We start from the raw sequence: 14,981 nt of genomic DNA, 5'->3' as shown, positions 1-14,981 counted from the left end.
AGAGACACACACAGAGAGAGAGGCAGAGGGAGAAGCAGACTCCATGCAGGGAGCCTGACGCAGGACTCGATCCAGGGTCTCCAGGATCACACCCCGGGCTGCAGGCAGTGCTAAACCGCTGCACCACCAGGGCTGCCCTATTTTTTTAAATTTTTATAAAATATTTTATTTATTTGACAGAGAGATCACAAGCATAGGGAGAGGCAGAGGCAGAGGCAGGCTCTCCACTGAGCAGGGAGCTTGATGTGGGGCTCAATCCAGGACACTAGGATCATGCATGACCTGAACTGAAGGCAGATGTCCAGTTGACTGAGCCACCCAGGTGCCCCCATTTATTTATTTTAAAGTATAGTCTGTGGCCAACATCGGGCTTGAAACTATGACGGCAAGATTAAGACTATGACTGAGCCAGCCAGCTGCCTCTCTTATACCATTTTAATATATGTAGGATCTGTAGTGATGTCACCCTTCTCATTCCTGATATTGGTAAATATGTATTCTTTTTTCCTTATCAGTTTAGCTAGAGGTTATCAATTATGTTGAGCTTCTCAAAGGCTAGCTCTTGTTTTAACCCATTTACTCTATTGTTTTCTCTTTTTGAACTTCATTATTATCTGCCCTCCTCTTCCTTTGCATTTAATTTGCCCTTCTCTTTGTAGTTTATCAAAGTATAAGCTTAGGTCACTGATGCGAGAAATTTTTTTAAAGATTTTATTTATTTATTTATTTATTTGACAGGGAGGGAGAGAGCACACATGAAAAGGGGGAGTAGGGATCCCTGGGTGGCGCAGCGGTTTGGCGCCTGCCTTTGGCCCAGGGCGCGATCCTGGAGACCTGGGATCGAATCCCACATCGGGCTCCCGGTGCATGGAGCCTGCTTCTCCCTCTGCCTGTGTCTCTGCCTCTCTCTCTTTCTCTCTCTGTGACTATCATAAATAAATAAAGATTTAAAAAAAAATTAAAAAAAAAAAAGGGGGAGTAGCACACAGAGGGAGAGGGAAAATCAGGCTCCCTGGTCCACCGGTCCCCCAGATGTGGGACTTGATCCCAGGACCCCAAGATCACAACCCCAGCCAGAGGCAGATATTTAACCAACTGAGCCACCAAGACACCCTCTTCTATTAGAGGAATCACTTTAGTGGCATCCTACAAATTTGAATGTTATCCTTTCGTTTTCATTTAGTTCAAAGTAATGTTTTTTTAGTGCAAATCTTTTGTTCATGAATTCTTTTGTATTTTGACTTTTTTATTGCTTTATTAAGATATAATTCACATAGCATTCACCATTTAAAGCATACATTCCTTGTTTTTAATACATTTGTAGGATTGTGCAGCCTTTATTACAGTTATATTTTAGGACATTTTTGTCCCCCTTGAAGAAACCCTATGCCCTTTAACAGTTGTTTTGATCAATTCCTACTCACTCTTTTATAGGGGAGGGATCTTCTGTCCTAAATACTACAGAATAGCTGAACATACAATACCCAACACTAGATAGATGAGATGGACAGTAATTTGTTAGTCCCATATACTCCTAGCTCAAGGGAGGGGAAAGCCTCACAACATATACAGGGTCATATGAGTGTTCTACTTGGAGCAAAGTGAACAAGCATGAGTTGTGGGAGGCAGGCTCTGTAGTAATAGGATGAGAATAAAGTCACCCCTGCTTCCCACCAGAAGATGTGATTGCTTGTTTGAATAATCTCATGGGCTGGCAAGAAAGTAAAACTCATTAAGTTAAGAATCAGGAATAATGTGGTTGGTATAGCTAGATGGGGAACTTTTTTTTTAAGATTTTATTTTTAAGTAATCTCTATACCCAGTGTGGGGCTTGAACTCAAACCTCAGGATTAAGAATGGCATGCCCTAGTGAGTGAGCTAGCCAGGTGCCCTGGGATCTTTTCTACTGGCTCGTGGGTGGGGGTGCGTATCTGGTTAACACTTGATTAGGCATTTGGTGCCCTGTGAGGCCCAAGGTATCAAGGCAGCACTTAGTATTGAATCTTAATTTCCATAGTTTACACCACAGCAGTCAAGTCTGCACTATGCCCTGACTCCTCCTCCAGCCCTTGGCAACCACAAATCTTTCTGTCTTTATGAACTTGCCTGTTCTGGACATGTCATATAAATGGACTCCTAGGCAGTCTTTTGTGTCTGGCTTTTCCCTCTTCACATCATATTTTCAAGGATCATCCGTGTTGTAGCACATGTCATCAGTACCTCACACCTTTTTATTGCTGATTAGTATTCCATTCTGGGGTTATACCACCTTTTTTTTTTAAAAAAAGATTTTATTCACTTATTCATGATAGACAGAGAGAGAGAGGCAGAGACACAAGCAGAGGGAGAAGTAGGCTCCATGCAGAGAGCCCAACGCGGGACTCCATCCTGGGACTCTAGGACCGTGCCCTGGGCCAAAGGCAGGCGCCAAACCGCACCACCCAGGGATCCCAGCCACCTTTTTTTTTTAATCCATGCCGCAGTTGATGGGCATTTTTTTTTAATCCATGCCGCAGTTGATGGGCATATGGGCGCAGTTGCTTCCATTTTTTGGCTGTTAATGAATAATGCTGTGAACATTTATGTACACATTTTTTTGTGGATGTATGCCTTTTGTTTTCCTTTGATGTATGCCTAACTTTTCCTTTGTTTTTTAAATAAGCTTTTTTTTTTTTTCCTGGTTATAAAATTTGGGTTGATACTTTTTTTCTTTCTGCAATTTCAAGATGTACCCCCTTCTCTCTAGTTTGCGTTATTGCTGATGAGAAATCTGCTGTCATCTATCTTTATTCCTTTGAATATATAATGTCTTAGGCTGCTTTTAAGATTTTCTTTTTATCATTGGTTTTAAGCAGTTTGATTATGATGTGCTTTGGTGTAGTTTTCTTCATATTGCTTGTGTTTAGGGTTTGTTGAGATTCTTGGATATACGGGTTTATGGTTTTCATCAAATTTAGAAAAACTTCAGCCATTATTTCTTTAAAAATTTGTTTGGTATCATTGCCACTTTGGGACTTCAGTTATTCATACAATACACTGCTTGAAGATGCTAACTGATATCTTTTCATTTTGGGGGGATTCTTTTTTCTCTGTGGTGTTTTATTTTGTATAGTTTCTATTGCTGTGCTTTCAAATTCAGCACCTTTTCTAATGTCAAATCTGCTGTCAATCCCATTTAATGTATTTTTCATCTCCGTTATCTCAAGAAGTTTGATTTGAGTCTTTTATATTTTCTGTGTCTCTGTTTAACTTTGTGAACATATGGAATATAGTTATAACTGTTTTAATGTCTTTCTCTGTTAATTCTAACATTAGTTTCTATTAATTGATTATTCTCTTAAATATTTAAGAGCTTTTTTCTCCCTCTTTGCATTTCTGGTAATCTTTCAGTGGATACCTAAAATTTGCTTTGTTGGATGCTAGATAATTTTATATTCCTTTAAATCTTGAGGTTTGTTTTAGGATATAGTTGTTACTTTGGAAACAGTTTGATCCTTTCAGATCTTACTTTCATGATATCTTAGGTGAGTGTGTTGTCATGCTCAGTCTAGGTTAATTATTCTCCACTACTGAGGCAAGACCTTTCTCAATATTCAGTGCCTTGTGAATTATGTGTTTTTACAGTCTGTGTGTGGAAACAGGCACTGTGACCCACTGTGAGTACTACTAGTTCTTTCCTCAGTCACACAGGGAGAAGAAATCCTGTTGGATGGCTCTTTCCCCAGCCTCAGGGAGTTTCCTCACACATATTCTCTGATCATTGCTCTGCAGATCCTCAAGATTTTCTCCTTGAAGTGCTGCTCTCTCCCTTCTGGTACTCTGTCCCATAAACTCTAGCTGCCTTAACACATTTTAGACTCTCAGCTAAGGGAGTCCTCCATGTTCTGCTTCATTTCACCTTCTCTGCACCACTTGCATGGAAATTCTCTTGAGGCTACCATAGGGCTTACCTTTTTTTGTGTCCTGAATCTCTTGTGTTATCTGATGTCTAAATATCTTGAAAATAGTTTCTTTTTTAACCCCCATAGGTTATTTAAGCGGGGAGGGATGCTAAATCTAGTCCCTTTTTGCACCATTTTTTGCTGGAAAAGAAGTCTGCTCAAGGGTTTGACATATGACTAAACCAGTTGGGATGTGAACTCTTACACAGATTTTTTTTAACAGATATTTTTGTTAGTTTTTAAATTCATGATAAATTTCTTGGTCTAAGTTAGTTTTCTTTCACCCTTACAGCTTGCCTCTGAATATTGATTTGCTAGATAGCCCAGACTTACTGGAAACAACCATTGATGATGTAATTGGGGCACCTGACACTCTGGAAATAGCCCAAGCGCCAGATGAAGTTAACATAATCACCAGGCAAACTGGATTGGAGGGAACTAAAGAGGAATGCGGGAGTAAGTATAGATGTTCTATATAACATCAAGGACAAGTTTTTATTTTACATCCCTTTAAAATGAGCTATTTAAATATGTTACTTCAAGCATATTTTATGCAATAGTTGAATTTTAAAATTTAATGGAGAATAGTTATGCTTCCTTTTTGGCTTGAGTGTCCATTGAAATAGTTAAGATCATATAATTGGGACAATTAAACATTTGTATCATTTATAAGTCATTAAACATTTACAGATTTTCAAACTTACTTTTTACTTTGAGTGAAAATTAAGAGAAAGAAAAATGTTTCCATAAAGATTTTCTGTATTACAGGATTTAATAAATGTTTGGGTATTCCATTAGCTCCTAGAAAGTATTTTGTTATCAATGAGGACTGTTGTTGCCCTGACCCGCAAACATAAATAATCCAGGAGGTGTGCTGCTTTTCTTAACTTTTTAAAAAGTTAAAAAGGAACAATAAATTGAAAATATCTATGTATTTGTGAATTTGGTTTGATATTGAAGTATAAACTACCTTTAGACAGGAGCTTTCTATTAAATATCAGTGTAATGTGTGTTCATTTAAAAGCAACTCATATTTATATGACTCTTCCAATTTTGATTTCTATCACTAACGTCGGACACCACCTTTAAACAGCTCATAGGGAACTGCCAGTGAATATGTGGTTGTCTGAAGAGCATAGAATACAGCAACAGTATGTAATAATTTAGAATAGAAAATGTTAATGGAAAGTTATTCAGTGCTTCTAGTTAATGGAACATGCTAAAGTACTACTGGTAACTAGTTTTAAAAATTTGTCCCTTTGTCCCTTAAGTAAGCATTACAAATACAAAGTGAAGCAAATGTTTTTAGCCATAAGCAGGACTAGCTTAACACAGAATATTTCCAGGGTTAAAATAAAAGTAGTCTTCCTATTGTAGAGTTGGCAATATTGATTTTATATATACATTCCATTTTGTATCCATTATATGAATTCCAAAAAAAATTTTTTCTTCTCTTTTAGTGCTGCCACAGCATAGTGTTAGCAAACAGCATTTATTTAGTATATACTTTCCAGGAGATGGTTTTGGTTTTGGAGAACATGGTAGAATGAACTAGGAAAATGCCTAGGAAAGGAACAAATAAGATGTATAATAACGCTCCAAATATGTATAATAACTCTCCAAGCTTGATGTATCAAAGAATTTATTGTGCTTTATTGGTGAATCTTGGATCAGGAACTTCAAAGAGTAGAGAAGCATTAGAATCCGTATATAGGAGACTTTTAAAAATCTTTCTGCCATATATCAGAAATAGATACCTAACACTGAGTGAGCCCCCTCATTACAGAAGGTACTTAATTGGCAATAATTGCACCCTGGAAAAATGTCATTGGCTATGAAACTGCCACTGTGCAAAGCTTACAGAAGGTACTCAAAGCAGAGCTTAAATACGACATTGAAGTTGTGGCAGAAAAAATTATTGTGTAGTGTGGAGGTTTCATTAATTAAACTTACTCCAGTTCAGGTTTATAATATTTGTTCAAAGTCATTCAGTGAAAATAGTGTGTTTTGATATTAAGAATTAAGGCCTTACAATATGTTAGCAAGTTGAATTTAAAATCTTAAAAAAAAAGAACATCTTATAATCCTGGTGTCCAATTTATTATGTATTTTCTTCTGGCTGTAATGTCAAAATCCTGATTCACATAGGTAAGAAGTTAAAATATAAAAAACAGGTTATCCTATTTTTTAAAGATGTTCCTCAGCCAAACAGTAGTAGCATAAAAAGCTTTATTTCAACCAGAAAACCCCCCAAAACCTAAGTTTTGGGGTATTAATTTTTGGGGTATTAATTTATAAGCATAAGCTAAAGTATTTGTGGTCTCAACATCATCATGTAAAATTTAGTATTGCATAATTTGAAGCATTGCCAGGAGATGGCAATTAAGTATGTAAATGAGGGCTCCTGGGTGGCTCAGTCAGTTAAGTATCTGACTCTTGATTTTGGCTCAGGTCATGATCTCACCTGAGATGGAGCTCCACACTGAGCAAGGAGTCTACTTAACAATCTCTCTCTACCCCTCTCCTTTTCCTTCTTAAAAAAAGTATGTAAATTAGTATGGAAAATTTTGTGAAGATCAGTGTTGAATTCATGATTCTCAGTTTTGTACATTAAAATTACGTGTAAAATTTTAAAAACTACCAGTACCAGAAAACTATATCTGAAAGTTCTGTTATCATGGTTCTAGGATCAGCTGTGGGAATCAGTATGCCTTAAAGGCTCCACATCTGATTGTAATGTGTAGCCAAGACAGTGATTTGTTGAGTTAATTAATGGACACTTTTATAAGATCTCTTTGACCAGGAGAAAGTGATTTCATCATTTTTCCCTCCTTTCTCCTGGATTAACTAGAAATTACTAGGCATTCAACAGCTTTTTTTTTGTCAAGTGACAGTGTAAAAATTTAACCAAATTCATCCCTGCAAAATAAGATTATTAGTGGTTAATTTTTTAAAGATTTTATTTATTTATTTGAGGGAGAGAGAACAAATGGGGGGGGAGGACAGATGGAGTGGGAGAAGTAACCTCTCAGTGAGCAGGGAGCCAGCCGTGGGGCTTGATCCCAGGACCCCAGGATAGTGACCTGAGCATGCTTGAGCATGCTGAGCAAAGACACACGCTTAACCTACTGAGCTACCTAGGCACCCCTGGAAGGGTTAATTTAAATAGAATTCATTTAAAGCTGAATTGTGCTTAATATATTATCCTTTCTTTCAATGGTTAGAGAAATTTATTTGTAATATGTTTTTCAGCTAGGCAAAACATAATAAAGACAAAGGGCTTGTCCTGTATCACATCTTGTGCTATCAATATGTACTCAGTTGAATCAATGAATGAATAAATATATGTCCTTCATCTGTTTGCTCCACAGAAGTGTAGTTTTAGGCAGAGTATAGTCAATGCCAAGGAAATAAAGTGGCAAAGTACTGAGGTTTGGAAGGAGGAGCTTGCATTGTGGTAATGGAAGGATCATGTCACAGGTGTTCTCTGCCTTTTCTTCTTATCTTTTGGCTTGTAAGCCTACTTAATCACACATGCTATTGAGATTCCATATCTAGTGGCTTTCTACAAGTGGTATAGATACAAGGCAATATTCTTACAATTTAGGTTAACTCTTAAATAATAGTTACCTAGTTGTAGAAAGAAAATATATTTATCCTGTGGTCATATGGATTATTCCATTTAATTGTTGGTAACGTGTTGGGAAAAAACCTTAAGTGTATACCTTCACACAGCTCTGACAGCCTGCCTAAGAGGCCATGTTGCCATTTTTTCTCAGCATTAAAAGATGCCTCACAGAAGCTCAAACACCTTGAGATGGAAAGTAGTCCATTGCCATCCCCTCGTCCCAACATTGATGTCAACATCAACAACCAGGTATTCAGAGTTCTCCTTCGTATATCTGCACATCTCCAGATCTCCTAGAAATCTCTGCCTTCCAACGCTGATACTTTCTCTTTTCTTTTGCTGGGGAATGTGTGTGTGCCGACCTCTTACAGACCTATTTCAAAAGCACAATTTGTGGATGTTCAGGAGGAAAGGAAGAAACTTGGGCAGTGATAAGAACTGTAAGGTCATCTCCTAAGTGTTTTTAAACATGCATGCAAAGTGTTGTAGCTGCTTTAAACTTGTCATTTTGATTCAGCCTGTCCTTAATTCTGTTCAGTGGGTCTTGATGTAGGTGAAGGTGACAGCCTTTTGAAATTACAGAAGGATTTGAGGCACTTGGGTGGCTCAGTCATTTGAGCATCTGACTGTTGATTTCAGCTCAGGTCCTGAAATCAGAGTTCTGGGATCAAGCCCTGAGTCAGGGTCTGAGCTAAGTAGGGAGGCTGGTTGGGATTCTCTCTCCTCTCAGTCTCTCCCCACTCCCCACGTGCATACTCTCTCTTTCTCTCAAGTAAATTAAAATCAATTATAGAAGGATTTGTTAAAAAGGGAGCTGCTGTGTCATATAAATAGGGAAAAGAATGGAACTTGAGATACTTCAACTTCATCCTTCATAACTTTCACCACTCTGTGTCCTTGGAGTTTTAGGTGTGGCATGGGGGGTGCATACTGATTTAACCAATTAAACTTCAGTTAATTGTTTGAGTGTAATTTAAATTTTTTCTTAAATGACTTATAGGAATAAAGTAAATCAAATAAGATAAAAATAATTCATTGTATCTACTACTAGATGTCCCTACTGAATGGAAGAATAAATTTTAGATAATGATCTAGAGAGACCCTTTTTTCTCTATACATAGACCATAGGTAACAAGGATCTTTTTTTTTTTTTCTTTTTTTTTTTTTTTTTTTGGTAACAAGGATCTTTTGAATGAATTTTGTTTTGATTTTAAAGAGGGAAAAGGGACCAGCTGATTTGCAGTGCTGTTTCATATATTGGCTAACTAACTGGAATTTCTTCAGAGGCTAGTACGATCTAGAGAGTGATTTTCTTCTTTCTTGTCATTGTTTAAGCTATTCTTTGAATCCAGATTTTTTTTTTGTTTTCTTTTTCTAATATGTTTTTGCTTAGAAATGTCTTTTAGAAGCTGACTAAATTCCAGAAAGACTCATTTTCTTGATCCCTTAGTAATTTTCCGTTATATTTGTGTGTTTGCTTTCATATTGTCAGTTGTTTTACTATCTCTGTAGGTAGCGGAACGCAGGGTCGGAGACAGAAAAGTTAATTGAAAGCTTTAGATGAAAGCTATAGATTGCTAGCAGTTGATTAGAGAAAAATTTAATGGAGGACTGGAATAATCCTGAAGGAGAATGATGACTGGTGAATCTTGGTGGGTGTAGGGTTGGGGGAAGAGAAGTGATTGTTACACTGGAAGGGAGTTCATGGAAATCCACTGAACAGCTATGTGTTTCTTTAGTAAAATTCCCTGCATATCTCGTTATAACTGAGCCTCCAAAGCAAAGTATCCATTAAATTACTCTTGAAGCCTTGAAAAAAGAAGAGGAGTGTGGGTTCAGGATAGGAAAGGGAGAGTAAGAATGGGTTAAGTAAAGGATAATGTGCTGTCAAGGAACATTCTGGGGTTCACATAAGTAGGAAAAATAATACCTAATACCTAGTAAGAACTTACTCAATGGCAAGCAGGAATAACAAGAAAGAATTCAGTGTTGTACTAAAAACTAAGATATTGGACTACTTATGTCTTTGCAACTGAAGTGTTGTATAAAAGTTGATTCATGTTTTATTTATATGACACATTTTTAATCCAGTCTGATTTCTCTACCTCTACCATCAGTAGTTCATGTTTGCTTAGGAAATGCAAATTAATCTTAATAATCAACTTTCCTAACTAAAGTAATCTTAGGATGAAAAACCTGTAAATAAAATACATTGTTCTAAAACAAAGTATAAGTTTTGGATGATTAGCTCCAAGAATTTGTGTAACTGAGAAGGTCTAAGCCATGTTAGGCTTAGACTAGCACTCCTTGCAGCAGAGTTGACTTTAAACTCATTTCTTGAGAACCCATTTTAAAGAGATCTTATACCATGTGAGACCTGCATTATCCAGGATTGATGCAATAACTTGACATTCCAGTACACTTTATTCATTTCTACAAACATGTTTATTGTTTACTCTTTGTAAGATAAACTAATGAAATATTTTGTGGAATCCACCGAAGAATGACAAGGTCTTGGCTGTCAAGAAACTTAGATCTGTCCCATCAAGCCCCATAGAGATATTGCAAGTGGTTTTCTCCAGTGACCCTTCCTATGACATATTTCCTATGATAGTAGAATTTTCAGATGAAAACAGCCAGGAAGTAATAGTTTTTTGAAAGGCAAAATCAGGATCCATAAAGATGGACAGGCTGGAATGATGGACTGGATTTAAGAACATGTATTTTAAGTCAGACACAAATATAGGATTAGGATAAAGAGGTAGAATATCACACAAGCATGTGTAAAAAAATGTTTTGAGAATATATAAATGTGTTTGAAGTGTGACTGTCAGCTATATTGTATTAACTGAAAGGGTTTAAAAAGGAAGATCCAGGGACACCTGGGTGGCTTAGCCGGTTAAGTGTCTGCCTTGGGCCCAGGTCGTGATCCTGGGGTCCTGGAATTGAGCCCCAGTTGGTTTCCCTGCTCAGCGGGGAGTCTGCTTCTCCCTCTGCCCCTTCCCCACTCATGTGTGTGTGCATGCACGTGCTCTCTCTCAAATGAATAAAAATCTTTTTAAAAAATAAAAAGGAAGATCCAAACATATTATAGTCATTTCTGAGTACCAGTCTTCAAAAATGATTTAGGAAACTAAAGCAGTTTGAGAAGAGAAAGAACTTTATGGTTGAAGGCTCTTGAAGCTGTTATAACTAAGGATTAGTAATCCCAGGAGATAGCATTTTAGGTATCTGAAGAGGTATTATGTGAAAGAGGAATTAATATAACCTGTTTTTTTAACAGCCTCAGAGAAGAGATAAGGTCACTGAGTATGTTAGAGGTGTGCAGATTTCACCTTGATAGAAGAGTTTCCTGGGGCACCTGGCTGGCTCAGTTGGAGAGCGTTTGACTCTCGATCTTGGGGTGGTGAGTTTGAGCCCCACATTGGGTGTAGACATTACTTAAAAGTAAAATCTTAAAAAAAAAAAAAAAAAAAGGCATTTTGTAACAGTAATTTCCAAATTGCATGGGATTCCCAAGAAAGCATGTTCTCCAGCATGGGCAGTTCCTCAGGTGGAACTGGGGGGGGGGGGGGGGGGTGTGTGTGTGTATACCAATTAACCACATTTTGGAGTCTTTTTTTTTTTTTGGTAAAGATTTTATTTATTCATGAGAGACAGAGAGCGAGAAAGAGAGAGAGAGAGAGAGAGAGAGAGAGAGGCAGAGACACAGGCAGAGAGAGAAGCAGGCTCCATGCAGGGAGCCTGAGTTGGGACTTGATCCCAGGTCTCCAGGATCATGCCCTGGGCTGAACTTGATGCTAAACCGCTGAGCCACCCAGGCTGCCCCATTTTGGAGTCTTGATGGTTGGAGAAGCTGATTATTCCTTCCAATCTTGAAATGCTGTGACTAAATGTCATTGTGGGAATTCTTCCCTCTTTTGGTATCTCCTCCTTTTGGAAACACAGTCACAGTTTCTGTGCTTGACCTATGTGTTTGAAATCTTTTAGGGCCTATGCTGTATCAAGATCTATAGATTTTTCAAATTACCTTCATCCTCTTAATTACCTGAGGCAATTCCAAGATTTTTTTTTAATCTCCAAATTTCATTTTAGGGAATTATTTTTTTCTTCTTCTTCAATCAGTAGTTCAAAAAAGTACTATTTAAAGCATGGCTGGGGTGCATGGCTGGCTTAGTTGGTGGAGCATGCAACTCTTGATCTTAGAGTTGTGAGTTTGAGCCCCATGTTGAGTGTAGAGATTACTTTTAAGTAAAGATTTTAATCTTTACAAAAATGCTTAAAGTAACAAAAGTTAAACTGCATTTATTAGTGGGTGCAGGTGGCATGGCCTTTAACAACTAGTCTCTTTAGGGTAAACAATTAAAAATAAGATATGGTGATTGTGTTCTCTTGACTAGAAGTTGGCAGGCTATTTCAGTGAAGGGTCAGATAATAAATATTTTAGTCTTGCCAACCATACAATCTGTTAGGACTACTCAACTCTTGCATTGTAGCATAAAAGCAACCATATAGGAATGAGCATGACTGTGTTCCAGTAAACTATATACAAAAACAGGTGGTGGGTTAGATTTGGTTTGTGGATTATACTTTGCTGACCCCTTCTCTTGATAGTTAGGAATTGAACTACCACATGATTTGCTACCACATGATTTGCTTGTATCCAGACTTATACCCTTTTAGGGTATAACTAAGATGTATCTCCAAAACAAAACTTGGCACATTGATTAAAACAGAGCAAAAAAAAAAAGTTTATTTTAAGCATTGCAATCTGCAAGCCAGAGATCTCAAGGCTGCAGGAGCAATGAGTTCTGAATTGCTCACAGACTATAAGTAAGGGTTTTTTGTTTGTTTTTGTTTTTTTAAAGATTTTTATTTATCCATTCATGAGAGAGACAGAGAGAGAAGCAGAGACATTAGGCAGTGGGAGAAGCAGGCTCCCTGTGGGGAGCCTGATGTGGGATTCTATCTGGGGACCCCCAGGGTCAGGCCCTGAGCCAAAGGCAGATGCTCAACTGCTGAGTCACCCAGGCATCCTACAGACTAAGGGTTTTTTATGGCACAAATATGAAAGTTTTTTTGTTTTTTTTTTTCTTCCCAACTGATTCGTTGCTTTGGCGGTCCTCTGTCTTATTTGGATCAGGGTAGTTAAGTCAGGGAAACAAGTAAGTCCAGAGGTGGTGTGAACAGATTTGGCATTTAGAGGTTGTCCGGTGTTCTCTGCTGGTTTCTGAGAACTATAAATTCTTGTAAGGTTTCTTTTGTGCACCCACCTTGACTGTCTCCATATTTATCCTTGACATAAGTGACTCCATTTTAGTTGCTTCTACAAGTAACTTTTTTTATGTTTGCCCCCAAGTTGGACACAGAAGGTATGGTAATAGTTTTAACTTCCTTTAGGAAATGGAAGCAGTTTTCAGACCTTGGCTGTACAAAGGCCATATTTCTCCAGGGATCAATGAGCTGTTATGTATCATGTAATGAGTAAATAGAAATTATACTTTTTATGAATACAAAGCCAAATATTTCCTATTTGGCAATACTAGGAACCTCTTGAGTTCTTGGCTGAGATCCCTGTCACCAAAGACTGATTAACAAGAGAAAAACAAGTTTAATTAACATATATATAGTTAATGTAATATAAGGGAAACACCAAGGGAAAAATGAGTAACTTTCAGAGTGAGCTTAGAATTCCTGCTTAAATACCATCTTCAGCTAGACTCAAAAGAAAGATGTAGGGGAAAAAAAAAAAAAAAAAAGATGTAGGGGAGGCCAGTTATGGGGAGATTACTTGGTAAACCTGATAAACAAGAGTAAAGTTGTTATGCAGATTTAAATACTTGCTTCTCATTGAGAAGGGTCTGAAGTATTCAGGGATTAACCTTCATCCTTCCAGGTAGAGGGGAGGAGGGGCACCTTTGAATTTATTTTTTGCTTTAAGGCAAATGGGGGGTGTGGTGGTGTGGAGCAGAGAACTTTTATCTCTGCTTCTTGTCAGTTAAACTCAAAATAATTTTTATCCCACGCCTGGGTGGCTCAGGGGTTGAGCATCTGCCTTCTGCTCAGGGTGAGATCCTGCAGTCCCAGAATCGAGTCCCACATCGGGCTCCGTGCATGGAGCCTGCTTCTCCCAATGCCTCTGTCTCTGCCTCTTTCTCTCTTGTCTGTCATAAATAAATAAAATCGTAAAAAAAAATTAAAAAAAATTTTTTTTTGTGCCAAAGCGGCATATTTTGGGGGCAAATATTCTGCTACCCTTGATTATTTCAGCTTGAAGAATAGTTACTAAAGATACTAATATTGTTGGGGCAGGTTGCAGGTTTTTAAAAAATAATTTTTATTTTTATTATTTTTAAAAGATTATTTATTTATTCATGAGAGACAGAGAGAGAGAGAGGCAGAGGCAGAGACATAGGCAGAGCTGAGCCACTGGGGCTTGCCCATATATTCAATTTAAAAAAAGAGGAGGGCAGCCCGGGTGGCTCAGCAGTTTAGCACCGCCTTCAGCCCAGGGCCTGATCCTGGAGACCTGGGATCAGTCGAGTCCCACGTCAGGCTCCCTGCATGGAGCCTGCTTCTCCCTCTGCCTGTGTCTCTGCCTTTCTCTCTCTCTCTCTCTGTGTCTCTCATGAATAAATAAATAAAATCTTTAAAAAATAAATAAATAAATTGAAGTATAGTTGACATCAAATTTTACATTGGTTTCAAATGTGCAACATAGAGATTCTACAATTGCATGCATTGTGAAATGCTCACCGTAAGTGTAGTTATTGTCTGTCACAGTACAAAGTTATTACAGTATTTGACTGTGTTTACTATGCTAAGATATCCTTGTTTTTAAAGGTAAATAATATTCCATATATACATGTACACTCGCCACATTTAATACATCATCCTTTGATGGATGTTTAAGTAGCCTAATACTTTCACTGCCTAATATTGCAGTGAACATGGGAGGGCAGATAGCTATTCAAAATAGTAATTTTGTTTCCTTTGGACATATACCCAAAAGTGGAGTTGCTGGATCATACCGTATAAACTAGCCATGATTGAAAGAGGACCTAGGGACTTCCTGCAATTAGTACGAATCATTCTGAAGGCAAGGCAGTCCTAGGCATAAATAGAGTTTAGTACAAAGCAGTGATTCTCAGACTTCTTTCCATATTAAAATCACTAGGGAAGCTCCTTCCTCATTCAGATGTTAGGGTACCACCCAGAGGCAGGTGTGTGAAAATCACACTGAGAAACACCAAATAAGAATAAGCACGTTAATTAAGTCCTCCAAATCTGAAAGAATGGTGTAGTGTGTAGTCCCATACATGCCAGCTCCCTGTTCTACAGAACAGAAGCTGCTCTAAGACTAAGAAAACGTTTAGAGTGAGTTTGTTGTTTAGACCAGCCTTAAATACCAA

General features: G+C 37.8%; 1 protein-coding gene across 6 annotated transcripts in view; it reads left to right on the top strand.

Moving 5' to 3' along the window:
- The window catches only part of EPB41L5 (erythrocyte membrane protein band 4.1 like 5), a 146,115-nt gene that overhangs the window by 103,193 nt on the left and 27,941 nt on the right, over window positions 1–14,981 (top strand). For all 6 annotated transcript variants that reach the window (XM_077861368.1, XM_077861371.1, XM_077861369.1 and 3 more), the window contains exons 17-18: window positions 4,234–4,397; window positions 7,721–7,818. In XM_077861368.1, coding sequence (XP_077717494.1) covers window positions 4,234–4,397; window positions 7,721–7,818 — 262 coding nt within the window. The remainder of the gene's footprint in view (window positions 1–4,233; window positions 4,398–7,720; window positions 7,819–14,981) is intronic.

The sequence above is a fragment of the Canis aureus genome, chromosome 20 (genome assembly GCF_053574225.1).
Source record: "Canis aureus isolate CA01 chromosome 20, VMU_Caureus_v.1.0, whole genome shotgun sequence".
Lineage (NCBI taxonomy): Eukaryota > Metazoa > Chordata > Mammalia > Carnivora > Canidae > Canis > Canis aureus.
This window is presented reverse-complemented; position numbering and strand designations above follow the sequence as displayed.